This window comes from Ischnura elegans (genome assembly GCF_921293095.1).
Source record: "Ischnura elegans chromosome 13 unlocalized genomic scaffold, ioIscEleg1.1 SUPER_13_unloc_4, whole genome shotgun sequence".
NCBI classification, from domain to species: domain Eukaryota; kingdom Metazoa; phylum Arthropoda; class Insecta; order Odonata; family Coenagrionidae; genus Ischnura; species Ischnura elegans.
In genome coordinates, this window is record NW_025791660.1 from 4601481 (window position 1) to 4620749 (window position 19269).

The following is a 19269-nucleotide window of genomic DNA, read 5'->3' on the forward strand; positions in this document are numbered from 1 at the left end:
GCAAGGGAGTTTCAGTCTGGTAGGCAAGGGAGTTTCAGTCTGGCAGGCAAGGGAGTTTCAGTTTTGCAGGCAAGGGAGTTTCAGTCTTGCAGGCAAGGGAGTTTCAGTCTGGTAGGCAAGGGAGTTTCAGTCTGGCAGGCAAGGGAGTTTCAGTTTTGCAGGCAAGGGAGTTTCAGTCTGGTAGGCAAGGAAGTATCAGTCTAGTAGGCAAGGAAGTTTCAGTCTGGTAGGCAAGGGAGTGTCAGTCTGGTAGGCAAGGGAGTTTCAGTCTGGTAGGCAAGGGAGTTTCAGTCTGGTAGGCAAGGGAGTTTCAGTCTGGTAGGCAAGGGAGTTTCAGTCTGGCAGGCAAGGGAGTTTCAGTTTAGCCAGCCCAGTCGGCCAAGGGAGTTTCAAGGGAGTAGCTGGAGTACCTAATTGCACTGCTACTGCACTGCCATCCCTCTTCCAAACTCCACTGGTTTGTTTCAATTTCAATGCAGTTTCAGCATAAAAGCAAGGCAGTGAGTTTCAAGGTAGTTTCAGCCCAGTTTCAGTCAAGTTGCAAGGGAGAAATTTTTACCTGAGTTGTATGATGGCATTTTCCCATCTTTTCCTGCGCATGCAGAGAGTGGATCGAGGTACTTTAACGTTATAAATGAGGTAACGTCGGTAGCGACTCATATTGAACTATAATTTGAGCCTCTTTCTGTTCCAAAAAGCTGCAAATTGATAAGATTTTTTGCTTTATGTCTGCAACAACAACGTATTTCTGTCGTGCTCGTGCTTACCAACTTCTGAGATTATCCATCAACAAGAAGAGGTAACTTTGGCTTCTCTGTTAACCTATAGGCATACGTTTAAAAAACAATAAATTTTCTAAATACGTCATTAATGAGAGGAGGGAAGGCAGAGTTGCCCTAATTTCACCTTCTTTCGAATGATATGTACTTAACATCGTCCTTGTGTAGAAGGACCAAAGTACTTATATTGTGAAGTTGGCAGTTTCGAAAGAAAAAGAAGCGACGGCAGCCGCCAATCCCGCCTAAAGTGGACCGCAACCAAACGAAGCTAACGTGGTTATGTTGTATCCGTGCCGAGGAGGTTATTCTTCACGAATCTGACGGTAGTTTTGATTACATTTATTGGTTGAAATGGTCGAAAATTGTGGCTACAAGTGTTGGGTAGTGCATGGGAAGTACGCCCCTCCATTTGGAATGGAAGACATTTCTGTATCAAAGCTTCAGTACGAGTTCACGAGCAAGAAAGGCAAAACCAAACGAAAACCCTTTTGTCCTCGTACCTTCCAAGATTTTGATTTGAATAGATGGTATGTGGCTACAACATCTCAAAATCTTCCCTCTGGGCAAGAGGATTGTTATTACTGCCTGATCGGGAAAATCGCAGGTGAGTACCCTAACGGCTTTTGTTCACGTTGAATTAAGGTTATGTATCACCCGTGACCTTGAATGTTTGCCTAGCGCAAAATTGCTAACTTTCTCAGGCTTAAGATAAATCAAACAATTATGTGTTGGCGGTATTTCGGTACGGAATTATTATGTGGTAAAAACTATTCCTCGCCTTTCCTTATGGTGCTTCATTTCAGTTAAGTGATTTTGTATATTGTTTCCATCCATTAAATACTACCAAGCAGTCCATAAGAGCAATTGAAACGGACATGAATAACTTTTATTTAATTTTATCGTGCTGGGAAGAATGATGATAGTAATCTACTACGATGATATAGTAAGCATGAATTATTTCTTATTTTATTATAAGTTATATAATGTCTCAATTTTCCAGCGACAAAGGAAGACCTACACAGCACCTGCAGTAGAAGAATACGATTTGGTAACCCTGATGTACCACGTGATGAGCCAGATACAGAAGCTGGTACCACTGAACAGGATACAGAAATGGTGATGAGAGAAAAAGTTGACCGGGTGTGTAACAATGCGATCTGCAGAAAAGTTAGTCTGTTTAATATCATTGCTAATAATACTTTATCTTTCTTTTCTTCAGATTCGTAAGAAGAATTTAAAAAGAAACAACGCTGTTCTAGGCATAGAGAAATACATGGAAAACACCATGCTCTCAATGCCTCAGAATCAGAATTCTGAGTTACAAATTGCCTTGGAAACAGTCAGAAAATTAGAATCAGCTCTGGTAGAGAGAAGTAATGCAGACACAAGGTTAGAGACTTGCCTCAAAGAAGGCTTTAAGGAATTGGACGGCAACATGACTGCCATTCAGAAGAAATTAGCGTCTCTTGAGGAAGAAAACAAGACCCTAAGAGAGAAGGTTGAGGAGTTAATGAGTAAGTCACTCAGTAATTTATGGTGAAGTAATCTTATGCAATTACTTTCGGGTTTTTCGAAGTAATGGTGTGGGAGAGTTTAGTTTTTTATTTCTCTTCAAATTTGTTTTTTTGCCTGGTGGCTCTGTGCTTCATGCAAAAAGAATGCTGAGCCAACTGTACCATTGTTTTATTTCCATTAAGTATAAGGTCACCACTGAAATATGCCAATCTCATTGTTTTCCTATGATTTCTCTCCAAATTAATAGTCCTGAAAATGCTGCCCAATTAATTGGCTGAGTGATGGTGAAGAAGTTAAATCTCAGGCAAAAAAATGTTATTTTGTGGGTGTCTATGCTATTCTGAAGGATTTTTTAAAGAAAGAATTGATGTTCTATGATAGATCAACGTTATGGTGGATGCATGTATGCCTTGTGTGCACCCTCAACATAATACTCTAGATTTGTTAGTTGTGACAATTTTAAATTCTAGCCACCTTCTCTCTCATTGCAGGGCAGTCAGCATCTGGGCAAAGTGATGTCATGAGTGGGGATGGCATAGGGGCAACACTGGAGGTAGACTCCAAGGTAATAGCTATTTTTATTCGCTCTAGGTAAAGTATCATTTCTCTATTAAGGCCCTAAAGCGAGTAAATCAAAGTGTGCGGCATTCAGTCACATATGTGTAGGCAAGTTTATGCATTTTTTAATATTCAAGGCAAGTTAGCCAACAATCCAACCAAATCCAACTGATTAAATTAAGTGATTTTAAAAGTGACTATAGTGTGAAATGGTGACTATGATATGAATACATGTTTGTGAGTGATAAAACAAATAATTGAACGATAAAAAACTGTATGCCTTTAGCAGTATGACTGTGAAAATTAGGATTTACAGTATTGACATTGTATGAAAACATAATTCAGCATTTTAGAAAGTTTCTTTGAGTCAATGAGACTCATTAAACAACCTTATACATTCAAGGAAATTAGAAGCACGAAAAAAATGTCTTTGGATTAAATTTTGATGTATATATTTGTTAACAGTTGGACATAGGGGAGGGCCAAATGGTGCTTATATCATCGCTGATCCACATACAGCACACGACGGACCATGCTGTGTGGGGATCCGCCCTGCTCCAAGGCAGTTTCAGGGAACAAGCTCCTTTGATGAGAGTAAAGCCCAAGGGTGAGGGGCAGAAAAAATTCCCCCCCAAATTCCTGACCGCAGCTAAAAGTAAGTAATTTCTTACTATTGTTTGAAAGGATATTTCCGGTGCAAACTTGACATGCATGAAATATTTTGTAACTAACCCCTGTGATACTTTTACAGTTCTCCATCGAATATGGCTGGAAAATCAAGAGAAATATTCTCCAGCCGAGATAGAAAAATATGTTCAAGGCCTGCCAGCGTATTTAAGTAAGCGGTGTGTGGATATGAAGGGGCCTCGTGGGTTGAGGGCGCAGATAAGTGAACTCCAGGCGGCTGGTGGTGATACCGAATCCCGTATTGCTGAATTGTGCAGAAAGTCTGCTGAGAAGGCTCACCAGAGAGGGAGCCATAAGAGAACATACACGAGAAGAGGTGCTCCAAGTGCTACAACAGGAACCTCTTCAAGTGCCTTGAGAGGCCATCTCCCTCTGGAAGATGATGTTCCTACTCTTGAGCTGCCCCAGGATGTGGCTGCAAAGACCTTCGTTTCAGATGGGATAGAGGCCGAGTATGATGTTGGACCCATCCAGACGGCCATCATTGTCCTCCACCAATTATGATTCATTCATTTATTGTACCCCATAAAGAAAAGATTACTTAAGAAATGTATACAGATGATAAGCTTGAAAGCGCTATTATGGGGAATTATGCAGGTAACGATAACAAATAAATTTTGGACATAGAATCCATATTAAGAAAAAATAATCAATTTGAAATAAATGAAATGTCATTCAACAATATTCAGTTAAGCATTCATTATAAAGCGGTGATTTTATTGATAAGATAAATTTGGAGAAAGTTAAGTGAAAGTAATTCAAATGGAAGATAAATTATTTAAAGATTTTTAAATTCAATTATGAAGTCTAGCTCAAAGGAATTTGCTTCTTTAATCATTCTTGGTATAAATGAATCTCTTAGTAATACTGTTTATACAAGTGTAAGTGAAGTAAATTCTCGGAGCATGAAATTCATTAGTTGAGAAGTTTGTACAAAAAGTCTAGAATTTGACTGGTTTTCTCAAATTAGCCATTGTTTATATTATAATTAATCGTATTTGTACTTTTAATGTGATGATATGTGACTGCTACATATTTCTTTAAATTAATTGTCATAGAATTACTTGAACGCCAGCAAAAAGCACAAAAGGTGGAATTCTACCTGGGCCTGGCCTCATTGTTGTGTATGATGAACAAAGTTTCTTAAGTTCTTATTTGATTGTATGATGTATTTGTAAATAAGTATGTAATATTTAAAAAAATATAATTGTTCTATCATAACAGCTAACTTTATGGTTTCCATTTCACTCGTGGACCCTGATTGACCTGAATATCACTGATTTATTCTTCATTTAATTTATTCACTGCAAGAATGTATGGACGCATTGGCAAGTGTTTCCATAGCGTTCAAAAATAATGCAAAACACACTAGCATCTTACATTATGTTGATGAACATGTTGAAGGGTGTGCTCAATAGTTTCTTAATGTCTGTCTGCTATGATCCTGTATCGATTGTTCGATACTATCGATTGTATTGGATGTTTGTCGATTGTGTGCGCGCGCACTTCCGGTGCACGCTAGTGGTCTCTCTGTGTGTTCGCGCCTAATGTACCATTGAGTTGTATCCGTTTATATCCGAATATATCTTGTTGAACTAACGCTGTGTGAATCTTATTACCACTGCCATAACTCCTTGTAACAGGTTATGGGCCCAGGGATCGTGCTGTGTGGTGATAGACGTTAGTGATTCGGTAAATTGGACATAATAGAAAAGGCGAGACCATGGCGGATCAAGATGAGTTGCTGGATTCGGATAGGCAAATGAATCCAATCCTGAGCAAGGATAATTACGAATATTGGAGGACCATGTCAGAGGCGTCGATGATTTTTCTGAACTGCTGGGACGCAATCAACCCCGGGCTGAGTGCTGACGAGTTGAAGAGACCAGAAAATATGCGCAAGGACAACAAGGCTCGCGCATACATTTTCCGGCATGTGCGCCCGGAGTACCTCACAGACATCAGCCATTTGAGGTCAGCCAAGGAGTGTTGGGACACCTTAGAAGAGATTCATGGGAGGGCTACATCCATGGATATAGCTATGTGTCTCCGAGAGCTGGGTAGCATTGAGAAGACAGAGGCGATGGACATCTCAGCGTACACTGGGAGGATACAGGAGCTCTGCGGTAAATTAACCAAAAACGGCATCGTATTCCAAGACCACGTTGTGGCCTCCTATATATTGGCGGGACTCGTGAAGGATCCACAGTATTCTACGTATGTGAGAATAACAAAGATCAATGAGAAACTGACGTCTAGGGCGGTGAAGGCAGACCTTCTGCTTGAGGAGAGAAGGATTAATGCTGCGGAGTCCTCTGAACATGGCAGTGCGTTGGCAGCGCGGAAGTTCAGCAGGACGAGAGCAGCCAACAACGGAAAGCAAAGGAGCACTGCTGATCAGAAATGCTATAAGTGTGGTAAGTGGGGCCACATTTCTTACCAGTGTGGGGCGCCAAGGGGAGACAAGTCGGAGGAAAGAAAAGAAAAAGGCGAGGTGTCACGGGAGAGACACGAGAAAGGAGGGGACAAGCCGAAGTTTAAAGGACACATATCTGCGTTTGCTTTGGCTTGCTCCCAGAGAAAGTGTGTTAGTTACCTAGATTCATGTGCTTCGAACCACATGACGCCAGACCGTCACCGCTTCTTCGATTTCCAACCTGCCACCGGAGAAGTAAAGATTGGAAAGGGACGTCTGGCCGTGAAGGGGAAGGGAACTATTGTCATCAAGTTAGCAAACTCTTGTGGGGGCTGGACCTTGTCACTATCAAATGCTCTGTGGGTACCTGAGTTGGACGTGAATCTTGTGTCTGTCAGACAGCTGGCGAAGAAAGGTGTACAGACCGTGTTCAGATTAAATGAAGCTATTGGAGAGCATGATGACGGTGATGTGTTGTTCAATGCCTTAGTAGAAAATGATGTATATTATTTAGAGACTGAGCCAGATGAGAGCTACGTCGCAAATGTTTCTGTCAACGATGAGTGCAATGGTGGTACAGAAATCGAAGTATTTCAGGCCAAAGCCTTCAAGAGTACGTTGTGGCACGAGAGATTAGGACATCTCCATGAAGGTGCTATGAACAGAATCCCAGGTCTTGATCTCAAGAAAGAGGATTCCAAAAGGGACGATGAATTATGTGAAGTCTGTGTGAAGGGTAAAATGACTAAGTTGCCATTTCCGAAAGTTGCTCATCACAATTGTGAACGCCCTTTAGAAATTGTCCACAGTGACGTAAGTGGCAGGGCACAGTGTCAATCGTTGGGGGGAGGTCATTATTTTGTGACTTTCATTGATGATTTCTCTCGATTCACAAATGTCAGGATAATCAAGAAAAAAAAAAGTGAAGTATTTAAATGCTTTAGAGAATACCAGAGAGAGGTTGAGGCTCAGCATCAGGTGAAAATAAGTGTTTTTCAATCAGACAATGGTGGCGAATACACAAGTGTTGAGTTTGAGAATTATTTGAAGGCTGCGGGTATTCTGCATCGGAAAAGTGTGCCTAGAAACCCCGAGCAAAATGGTGTGTCTGAACGTGCCAATAGAACACTAGTGGAAATGGCAAGGTGTTTGCTTATTCAAGCAGGGCTTCCTGTTTTCTTGTGTGCTGAAGCAATAAGTTCAGCATGTCATATCAGAAATTTGTGTCCATCGTCTGCAATTGAGAACAAAATTCCCTTGGAATTATGGAAAGGAGAGAAGGCTGACATCCAAGGGGAGCTTTCTAGATTGCGGGTGTTTGGTTGTAAGGTCTGGTATCTGGTGAGTCCAACTGGAAATAAGTTTGACTGTAGGGCAAATGAAGGTATTTTTGTGGGATATGATAGAGAAGTGAAGGGGTACAGAATCTATTTGCCAAAAAGTAGGAGTGTCATTATATCATGTCATGTACGTTTTGAGGAGAGGGTGTTCCCGTGTAAAGAGATGTGTGAAATCACTCACATTCCAAGGAGATGTAATGATTGGATATGGCATGTGGATGATGAAGGGACCTTTGACCCGGATGAGCCTGAAGTCCAGAGTGATGGTGAGTATGAGGAAGGAGATGATGATTTTTTCTTGGAGAACTTGATGAATGGAGATGAAAATCATGAGGGGGTACTTGGCGATGGGGTTAACTTGGGAGTTGAAAATGTACTTGCTCCTAGGAGGTCTTCCAGACTTCGAAAAGAAAAGACTCATTCTTGTTGTGGGAACATTGCAATGATTTGTAGGGCTCAAGATCTGTGTGTGTCCATTTCTGAAAATGATGCCTTAAGGGGAAATGAATCTGGAAAATGGAGATTAGCTATGGAGGCTGAATTAGAGAACCTTTACAAAAAGGATGTCTGGGACATTGTCAAGAGACCGTTAAATACAAATGTGATCGATTGTAAGTGGGTTCTAAGTATTAAAAGGGACTCAAACAGACCTAAGGCTAGACTTGTAGCAAGGGGATTCTGGCAGAGACCTGGGGTGGACTTCACTGAAACCTTCAGTCCAATTGTAAAACGCAGAACATTGAGGATTTTACTTGCTCTCTGTGCTGAGAATGAATGGTGTTATGAACACATTGATGTTGAGTGCGCTTACCTGAACAGTGTCTTAGATGAGGACATATATATGGAGCAACCTGAGTTTTTCGAAATTGAGGGAAAGAATAGGAACCAATATGTGTGCAAACTAAAGAAAAGTCTCTATGGGTTGAAGCAAGCAGGGAGAATGTGGTTCAAACACATAAACAATATTTTGAAGGGTATGGACTTGAAACCTTGTTTGAGTGATTCATGTGTATATGTAAATGAAACTAAGGATCTCATTGTGGCTGTGTATGTTGACGATTTTTTGATTGTTGGGAAAAAGTCTATGATTGAAGGTTTTAAGGGCAAGATTAAAGAAAAGTTGGATGTCAAAATGTTGGGCTCTGACACCCAATTTCTTTCTGTTCATCTACATATGCCTGACAGTGAGACAGTTGTGTTCGACCAATCTGCCCAAGTGAGTCAAATGTTAGAGTTATTTGATATTATGAATGAGACTGGGGTGTCAACACCTTTAGCTAAGGAGTGTGAAGCTGGTTTTGACATTGATTGTGATGAACCCTTTGATAAAAAATTGTATGAACAAGCTATTGGTCATATAATGTATGTTGCCACGGTAAGCCGTCCAGATGTTGCATGTGCCATAGGTAAACTAAGTCAAAAGTGTGTAAATCCTACTTTGTCTGATTGGAGAGCTGTGAAGCGTGTGTTTAAGTATTTGCTCAAAACGAAAGAGTTGAAACTTGTTTATCGAAAGACTGGGAAAACTTTAAGGGTGTTTTGTGATTCAGACTTCGCAGGCTGCACAGTGGACAGAAAATCCAGGAGTGGGTATGTCTTTATACTGGCTGGCAGTGCTGTGTCTTGGTTGTCAAGGAAGCAAAAGATTGTGTCTCAATCAACATGTGAGGCAGAATTTGTTGCAATGCAGGAAGCAGCTAGAGAGGTTGTATGGGTATCATCCCTGTTGAAGGAATTAGGGCAATCCTTTTACTGTCCTCAACCATGTAAAATTTTTTGTGATAACCTGGGAGCCATTTCATGGTCCAAAGATGAGGTTGTTGCCGAAAGTTCAAAGCATGTCCAAGTGCGTTACTTTTATGTCAAAGACTGTGTATCCAAGGGTTTAATATTTTATGAGCACATCCCAAGCTCTGAAAATGTAGCTGACATTTTAACCAAGGGATTAAACCGTATAAAGACTCAGAAGTTCACTAAAGAATTGGGGCTGCAACTATGAGCAAAGGGGAGTGTTGAAGGGTGTGCTCAATAGTTTCTTAATGTCTGTCTGCTATGATCCTGTATCGATTGTTCGATACTATCGATTGTATTGGATGTTTGTCGATTGTGTGCGCGCGCACTTCCGGTGCACGCTAGTGGTCTCTCTGTGTGTTCGCGCCTAATGTACCATTGAGTTGTATCCGTTTATATCCGAATATATCTTGTTGAACTAACGCTGTGTGAATCTTATTACCACTGCCATAACTCCTTGTAACAGAACATACTCAATAGCTTAGACAGGGCATTCTCAAATTTACGTAAACGCTCCAAAATGCTGAAGAACGCTATCCCAGTGCGTTCTCGAGCGGAAATGTGAACGCCTTCGAGTGTTCTCAAACACTATACAGAGCGTTTCACCGAGCGTTTAGCAATGTTTCTGACTGTTTGAGAACATTAACAAACAGAAACATTGCTAAACGCTCGGTGAAACGCTCTGCAGAGTGTTTGAGAACGCTCGAAGGCGTTCACATTTCCGCTCGAGAACGCACTGGGATAGTGTTCTTTGAGTGTTCTTCGCAGTTTATGCACACCTCCGTGTTGCGCTCTTAAACAATCAGAAAACGCTCACATTTTCACCAGGGATATGTGAATTAATGGTCACCGTACTCTTATTTCATCTGAAGGACAAAAGAAGACCTGTGTCCGCTGCAATGAAGAGGGCCACATCCGGAAAGACTGCTCGAGAAACGAAATCGGCAGACTTTTCGCGGATGTGGCGGCTTCGGCTGTCTCTGCATATGCCGACGATGAAGAGACGGTGGTGGACATTGCCCACCAGCTATCATCATTAGAGGCCGATCCGGCAAAACAATTCGCTCCAACCGCGAAGAGGCCCCCCTCCCCCTCGGAAATTGTATCACTTATTTGAAAAATACTAGGATTCTTTTATTGATTTGAGCCTACTTCGTATTTAAGCCTGAAATCATCAATTTAAATTGTTAAATTTACAATTTATTTTTCCCTAAAATACAGGAAACGGGTATTGAGAGAATTGGCTGTGTTCGAGCAACTACAGCTCGGAATAGTGAATCTGTTCAAGCAATACTCGATGCGGTTTGCAACACAAAAACGTGGAGCTATACCATAAAAATTTCCACAGCGGACGATGGAAGATACGGAGCAATTGGACGGAGATCTTGGCAATGAGTCGGCGAAGAGTGATATGGTAGGCCTGATTTTAAGTCCTAGTTTATTATGTTTCCTTTGATATTCATGCTTGAGATGCCTTTTTGACTTGTTAGTTTACTATAAACTTCATGAACATCATTTCGTGGCATCAAGTTTGGGCTGAACCTAGCCAAAAAAATCATGAAATTAACGCTGCAGGCTTGTTTGTATGAAAGTACTTATGTCTGACTTATTTATGGATTACTCTTTACCATGTAGTTTATTTATTTTACAGGTAACTTATTAGAGTCGTGTAGGGGGAATTCATCTTGCAAATGTAACAAAAAGAATGGTAACATGGTTTATGACTGACAATGTTGCATCTCAACTCAGCTGGGATGGGGCAGAGAAGAAAAGAGTTTTGGCAGGCCTGTTGTTGGCGAATGTGATCCTAACTTAGTTTAATAGGGTATCCAGCAACCTGGAAAACCAAGAATTCTTAGGGAAGTTTTGAGTCCTGAGGAACTCAGGGAATATTTGCATTTTTCTGAAAACCCTTGGAAATTGCTTGGCAACCAATTAATTCTGGGGCAGAAAACGCTCTTGTCATCTCGCTTCTCCCAGTGCAGCGCTATGCTCAACTCATTGTATGTAGTATTGTATGTATCTTCGCCATCGCAATTGACGATGTAGTGGAATATATTAAAGAACCAGTAATGGGATCATTATTTTTGGACGATCTGTCGATATTTTCCGATCGCCTAAAGTCGCCATTGCAGGAAGGCAATTGCAAATGACCATTAACAGGGTGTACTCATGGTCTCAGCGAAATGGATTACGGTTTTCGGCCGAGAAAACTAAGTGCCTGCACTTTCACCGTGTCCGAGGTATTCATATACCTTGTGGCGTTACGTCGTTAAATCTTGGAGATTGTCCACGTAAGCCCGGACATAGGGAACTCCAATCGTTGGTCATCAGCTGGTTCAGGGAAAGACTCCAAAAGCAAGAAATCAGCACTCAAGAAACAATTTTCAAAAAATGTACGAGTTATTTTAAATCAATATCTAGGTATTAGAAGTAGAAATATTCAAAATCAGAATTATTACAGAAAACAATGATGATAACTAATGATCCCGTAGGAAACATTACCAAACTAGGTACCAGCTGTATAATTTTGCTAAAATCACCCATGTCAGTCACACCATCCGTCCACCAAAAGCGCCCGAGCAAAAGAGAGGGCACTTGTGGTGGACGAATCAGCTGCGAATCTGCACTGAAGGCGCCCCTGTTGACTGGCACCACTGCAAAACGTTCGTCATCCCAGCCGGGGTAGGAGGGGGGAACCGCGTACAGACCGGAATTTTCCCCTCAATCTTCTGGGTTGGAGAGATCACCAAGTCGGGTGATGTCTGATAGAGGCAATTCATTGGAATTCATGGAGGGGAGATGCATAGTGGGGTGGGGTGTTGGAGGGAGAGAGAATTGTGATAGGACGACGGTAGTACTTCTCAATCCAAACTGTATACATGTGCCTCAGCCATTTCCCCTTGATTGCCAAGGAGTAGGTATTCCTCCGCCGTACTACCTATTAAGTCTTGATCTCCAGGTATGGCTGGTTCGGTTGGCAGATTCAGTCGGCAGATTTCGGAGGGAGACAAGAGTTCTGAGACTTATAGTCTCCGAGCCTTTGAGTCGAAGGGCCTTTGCGCGAAAAACCTTAGGACCGCTAAGGACTTTTTGCGCAAAGTTCTGCGGAAAAGTTCGGAGGAATTTCTGGGGGGTACCAGAAATTTGGGGGGGGGGTACACTAAAATATGCCACACAGGTATGTATTCCAAGACCTGGATGGGGAAAACCACCAAGTTAGGATGCGATCATGTAACCTCTAGGTTGGAAGGTGAAGCTTCGACAGTTGGAAGGTAACTTCCGCTGTGGCTAGCAAATGGAGAAGCATTACACACCAAGGTGTGCCGAATAAACTGGTCGTGTCAGCCATTTTATAGTGGTTGGTCACCAAAATCTTGTGCCAACATGCTTTAGGCTCTCACGTGTCCTGGTCCAGAGGAAGAGGGGGCCGGATTGTGGCCTCATCTGGGCCAGGTAAAAGAAATAAATCAAATCAAATGTGAAAGAGGAGGTTTTATTGTAATTATTTATAAGCATTTGCATTATTATTGCTATGTTTTATTAATATTTGACCTTTTTGATTGGCATTTAGCATCACCTTCTTGTTTACTCTGAAAGAGGAGAATAAAGATATTTATCTTTGAAGGTTTATTTATCCTGTGCTCTACACATCAGATCCACCCGGAATTTCGAGTAATGCTTCAGACCCATTGGCAATGGATAACCTGGTGAGTGTACTTCTGCTTTGTTTTGCGCAGTTTTGCTACGACACAAATTCAGTCCTCCATGGATTATTCGAGTATCAGTAGAGCCTGAATCACACGATCATTTTTCGTTAATTGCGAGTAATCTCTTCAGCAATCACTCTGTTTGTCGAATCGATTGATGACTCTGTGGTGAGCATGGTGCGCAAATGTTTTTTGCGATCACTCCAGTGAAGAGAATTCCCATCACCTTTTTCATCGCTCGTTTGGTGCTTTTTCCGTTGCTGTAACAGTCACCGAAACCTCATATCAGTCAATCGGTACGCATGCCCATATGGAGCTATGGCAGTGCAATGTTTGACAATCATGGGAACGACATTGAGCTGCGACAATGGAGATGATGCGAAAATTGACAGCAGGAGGGAACCCCCCATTTTGTGAAGGATCAATATGACGTAAAATATAAGAGGGGGTATACAAGTGATACCACTCATGTACGCCCCTTCCCCTCTAGGAAGTGGTATAATGATCTGTCAAAAAAATCTGAACACAAATCAGATTTGTCAAAATATTATTGTAACAGCGTTTGGGGGCTCATGATTTGACTTCGTTGTCCTTACTTTTTAAGTAAGAGCTGAGACCTTTCCATTAAATACATTGGAAAACGTTGATAAATACATTGGGAAAAATTGGGAAATACACTGCAAAAGTTATTCACTACATGTTTTGACACGCTTGAACACGATTTAACGTGTCTTGGCAGTCGCACATGATAATTTTCATTTATTAAATAAATCAGTGGTCTATTCAGTACGTCACACTCTTTCCTGCCTGTCGGGTTATAAACTTCCAAGTTCTTTCTTAATTTTTCTAGCATGTTATTTTGCGAGCGATAAAGTGTTTTCTCGCTATCATTCAGCGACCCTGCAGTTATCTTGCCAATTCATTTAGTAACACCTGTGGAGATTTAGTGTTGAAAGACCAAAGGAAAGCGTTGATTGTAATTGTGCGAAAGTCTTACGAACTTTATTTAAGGTGTAAAATTCGAGACCAAGATAAATCGTGGGTCCGTAAATTCTGTTGCAGTTGTTGTCATAGAAGTCTTTCTGAATGGGGAAATCGTTCCCTAAATTTCTAAGTGCCAATGGTTTGAGTTGAACCCACTTGCCATTTAACGGATTGCTATTATTGCGAAACCGACACTATGGGTTTAAAAAAAAACATTCTTGAAATGACTTATCAGAATTTACCGTCAGGAATTCGCCCGGTGAAGCATACTGATGCTATTCCTATCCCTGAAATCAGTTGAGGGGTATATATTGTGTATTAATTTTTTTACGTTGACAAATTTCTGATGCTTAAAATAATCTTATTCTTTGTTTTTAAGGTATTAATATTATGTTATCATTTATTTTTTGTTTATCTTCACAGGATAATGGCGGAAAAGAGGTTTTTGGTGGGAGAATTTGATGGCAACACTGTCGAAGTATTTCCCCGCGAATGGCTAAGAAAGTGTGCAAAGAAGGTGTTTTGGCCCAGAGATATGAGAATGAGGAAGATTGAGAAGGCCATAAAATCCTCAGCTTCACCTGAAGACCACTGGAAAGCTTGCCCCGTCAAAAGGGTTATTGCCCAATCAGGTAATTATTCTTTACTTCTATTGCTTGCAATTATTCCTCATTTGTCAGTCTGGCCCTATGGGTTGTAATGAATATTCAATGTAGTTAGTCTTTGCTTGAGGGATGTTTCACAAAACCATAGATGTATAACTTGGATTGGAATTGGTGGCATCCAATGCAGTAAAAAAATCGATGAGGTCATGTTTGCTGGCATAAATGTTTTGGGGTAAGCACTCTTTCGCAAACAGAAGGAACAAGTAATGATACCAATCTTGGGAGTGGGAAACTATTGAAAGAATTTAGCTGTTTCCTCCTTGGTTTACTGTCCTAATATTGATGAATGTTTGTGACTTCTTAGACCTTAAAGGTATTTGCCCAAATATTATAAATTGTAATTTTGTGTGTATATGTATGTATATTATATAACATGTTATTTACCTACACATAGATACTTTGAGCAATGCTAAAAGGAAAGCGGCAAGGGCGGAATATACTTCGTCTATATCTGACACGGAGCCAGAGGGGGAGAGGGGGAGCGTTTAGCGGCCCAACCGCTTTCTCTCCGAAAGTGAAGGAGAAGTTCCGAAGAGGAGTGTTTCAAGTGTAGAAGAAAGCAAAGAGGAGCCACTTAGAGAGGCTCCGACGATGACCCTGGTCCCTGTGCCCCAATTTCCCCTGGAATTCGGGCAACAGGATCTGGAAACTGATGTTGCCGGTGGAGAGAAAAATGGCGTATATTTTATTATTTCTTTACTTTTAGGTATTGTATATGTTTGGATCCATTAAATATTAATTCGTTTTGCTTTTTTAAGGTTACATTGAAGGAAGTGATGAAAGTTCTGCACTCTCTTAACTACCAAATGAAGTCAATGAGGGCCAACCTTTTGAAGCAGCGGCAGTGCAAGTGCTCTTGTAGGCATGGGGAGACTGAGCAGCTGCCAAAGAGCACTTTGTCAACAATTTTGCCAATTAACAATGAAGAGGCAATGACTACATTGTGCTTAGAGTTAAGGAATGAATCCACTAGAGAGAATCTGCTAAGAGGAGCAAAATTTCCATTTATTGACAAATATTTCCTAAATTATTTTTTGGCTATTGATTGTCATCATTTTCCCAGGTGAATGAGTTATCATATGCGGCAGGCTCTACAGAAGCGCACACAGTGCGCAACATTATGAGGAAGTTATTCACTAATTGCGGTCACTTTACACGTGGCGCCAATTAGTACATTCCGTTGAATTTAAATACTCCTGAAGAATAGTATGCTTGATGGATAGGGATTGGGATTTCCTACCGACGCGCGATCACAGATATGTAAATTTTATATAAATGTGCGCGCGATCATGTCATTCTGCTATCGTTCTCACCGTTGGAAACTTTCCACGAGATGCCATGTGATGCGTTACTTGTTAAGTGGTTCATTTCGTTATTGGTGATGCCTATTGCAGGTCGATATTAATTATTTCCCTCGAGTTTATTGGTATCGTATTTTTATTATTTCCGGTCGCTTTACACGTGGCGCCAATTTGTACATTCCGTGGAATTTAAATATTCCTGATGTATAGAATACCCGATGGAAAGGGATTGTGTTTTTTGCCGTCGCGAAATCATGTAACTCTGCTATCGTTCTCACTGTAGGAAACTTTCCACGAGACTATTTCCCTGCGTGTGCGTAAATGCTGTGCAAGTCAGTGTCCCTCTTGAAAAGCCTTTAAAATATTTTAAGTTCCTTGATGAAGCTGTTTTTTATGTCTTTATTAGGTGATTGGTAGCGCTAGAAGGTGCCTTTTCTATTTAGTCAAATGCTTATTAATGTCCGCTTCTGAGGTCTTGATAAATGCTTTTATTTGTCTAATATGCCACATTACATTTTCTTGTTGTAGATAAGGACCAGGACATGAAAGAGGCGCAGGAGGAATTCGAGCATCTGATGGGGAAGGAAAATATGTCGCCATGCGAGGCCATCATGGTTTTGCATGGTGAGCGTCCTGCTCCAAGCAGGAGGAGATGCCCAAAGATGGGCAGTACTGTTACCAATCTGGCTCCCATTCGTTTTGGGGAAGATTTCCCCCCTCTGGCCGATGCTATTGGGAATGCCCTACGGATTCAAGGGGACGTCGATTGGTTCAATTCAGAGGCTATTGGGCCAAAAGTGCCAGAGCCAATTGGGTCAAGAGTGCCAGAGCCTGTTTCGATACAGCGCAACATTAATAATAGTTTGGCCAACATTGAAGGTAGACCATCAATCGATGCACTGTTGGCTAATGCTGGTAAGTTCTTCATGATTTCATGTTATTTTTATTTAGAATAGTCATGGATAACTGATCACAATATAATATCCTGATTGTTTCCATTGGTTTTTAATAGATTCTTATTTCATTTTTAGCTGATGATTGTGAAAAAGGGCGCATTCTGCTGCAGCGTGCACGGCATTTCTTGAAGAAAGGCCCTTCAGAGCTCACAGTCTTCTTGGTGTAGTACCTTTATATATATATATGTTCCAGTATCCTGTCACTGCATTCTATAAGCTAACATGTTATTTTCAGGCTTTATTGCATCCTTCGTACAACATTTATATGCAGAAAGTAGACAAGATATCTGCCATTACCATTGGGACGACACCTAAGAAGCTGCAGGAGCAGCTTTTGTTAAAATTGTTTGGGAGGGACTACATTGGAGGTCATTCGGCCAGCGGCCAAAGGAGAGGGAGAGGTGGGAACCCCGCTGCAGATGTGGAGACGATGGAGGCCGCCGATGGTAATTACTGTGTCGTATGGGAGGAATCAATATTCTAATTCTTCCCTTGGAATGACTGGGCATGTTAAATATCCATGGAATAAAGTCGGTTGAGTAAAGGTGGTTTTACACGATGCACGGAATTGCGCTATCTGATGTACATGCTAAGGCACAGTCAAAATTGCGTCGTGTATAGCGGTGAATTGCTAGAACACATGTGTGGACACTAGACTGCGAAATAGCCCATTTTCCAATTTCGTTCATGCATTCCCACAATGCCACGCCATTTTAGAAATTGATGCAGCTCTAACCTGCGCAATTCCGTGCACCATGTAAAACGGCCTTAAGACTTTCAACAGTGCTTGAACTCTTGTGGAACCACAATAGTCAATATTATATGTACCCATTTTTGTGTCAAGTTTGATGATAATAATGTCTGTGCTACGAAAGAGCTGTTCACTGTGAAAGAAACATTTAACAATACTGCTTGTTTTCCCAGCATCTAGTGTAGGTTTTTCTTTATTTTGATTATGGTATTTTCCGGCCTGGTAACCCTTGAATACCCGCACATTCTTTGCCAGTTTATTATACGTTGTTGAAAGCCGTGGAACCTCTTGGCCTTTAAACTTCATCTTGACATATGCTGAAATCAAAGTTATGATAATCTTAGAATATGTGTGCTAAATGAAGCCTGATTTTAGTTCTCTATGAGTAGTTACAGAGTAGGCTGACATATTGCTTTCTATGAAAAGAGATGAAAATGTTGTGATGAAACTAATTTGAAATGGATTTTTCTGAGAAATTGGGGATAGTTTTTGTAACAAATTTATATTTTACATTCATAAAAATACTGCGCACAGTACTTGTCATTTTTTGGTAGCTGTAACCTGACATTTTTTTAACTTCTCAATGTATTGCTGTCCATCATTGACATTCTGTCATTTAAGAAATAAATGTACCTTAACTGATGGCTCATGACTGCAATGCTCTAACCAGTATCGCTATAGGGTTTTAAGGCACACAGCACAGCTAATCCTTAAAAATTCTTGTTTTTCCTTTGAACTTTACATGTTCTAACAATATGATGTCTGCATTCTTTGTAATTTCAGGAAGGCAGCCAAAGAGGCATGTGGAACATCATCATGAAGATTGAGTTGGAAGAGTAGAAGATTAGAGTCGGCCATTCTTATACCTTAATTAACTGTATAATTATGGATAATTGGATCCTTTAGATTTAGAAAACTTAAAAAAAACTCTTAAGATAGCAGCAGGATCAACTGACAAATGTCGCTACGCATTCTGCGTATGGGTACGCTTTTGGTGTTTGTGGCCAGTTTCAGGTCACGCACCAGTACGCTTGTGGATGCGAATGTGTTAAAGGATTGTATTTGTATTTAATAAATTTCTTTTGTATCCATATCTTACTGTCATTTATTTTGCTCCGTAGTTACAATTTAAGCTTCAGCAGCATGAAGTACGAACGGCTCCTTTCAATGAATTATATTCTACAAGCAATCTACCATGTGTGGGGAAATTCAACAAAAGCAATTTTGTAAATTTAGGTGCATTTCAGTTAGTGTCTGTTGATGCACAGAAAAAGTTTTTCTCACAATTATCAATCTTTTGAGTGCCAATTTTGTCTTAATAAGGAATACAGTTTACCCTTTCTTTGACAAGTCTAAATCTGGTCATTTCCGTCTGATACATCTTGATCTGTTCCTTTATCAACATGGATCAGTGATTCAGGATCTTTGCAAATTTGCCTATGCAGATTTAATTGGATTGTCTGCTGCGTTAAAATACATACCGGGAATTCAATAGCCTTTTCTAGGCTTTCAATTATTGTTTCAAGGAAAGAGTATTATAATGAATCAACTTGCTGCACTGAGACTGTGCTATGGCAACTGTACTGTGGCAACAGCCCTCTGACTGAGCTAGGGCAACTGCACTCTGACTGTGCTAGGGCAACTGCACTCTGACCATGCTAAGGCAACTGCACTCTGACCGTGCTATAACTGTACTGTGATGTTTCAACTCAAGTGCAGTTTAAGTAGAGTTACAGTACAGCCCTTTTAGCACAGTTACAGTGCAGATTTAGTGCAGTCACAGCACAGATTTTTTTGCCTGAGTATTCATCGGCTT

General features: G+C 40.9%; 2 protein-coding genes and 1 long non-coding RNA gene across 3 annotated transcripts in view; all 3 read left to right on the forward strand.

The window, feature by feature from the left end:
• The window catches only part of LOC124173130 (zinc finger and SCAN domain-containing protein 2-like), a 342671-nt gene that overhangs the window by 278025 nt on the left and 45377 nt on the right, over positions 1 to 19269 (forward strand). The window lies entirely within an intron of this gene.
• On the forward strand, positions 1852 to 2926 carry LOC124173151. Its single transcript, XM_046552667.1, has 3 exons — positions 1852 to 1919; positions 1999 to 2293; positions 2786 to 2926. Exons 1-3 carry the CDS (start codon positions 1893 to 1895, stop codon positions 2887 to 2889), a joined length of 426 nt encoding a protein of 141 aa, XP_046408623.1. The 5' UTR covers positions 1852 to 1892; the 3' UTR covers positions 2890 to 2926.
• On the forward strand, positions 17064 to 18542 carry LOC124173166. Its single transcript, XR_006868417.1, has 2 exons — positions 17064 to 17148; positions 18237 to 18542. It is a non-coding gene; the product is annotated as an uncharacterized LOC124173166 (long non-coding RNA).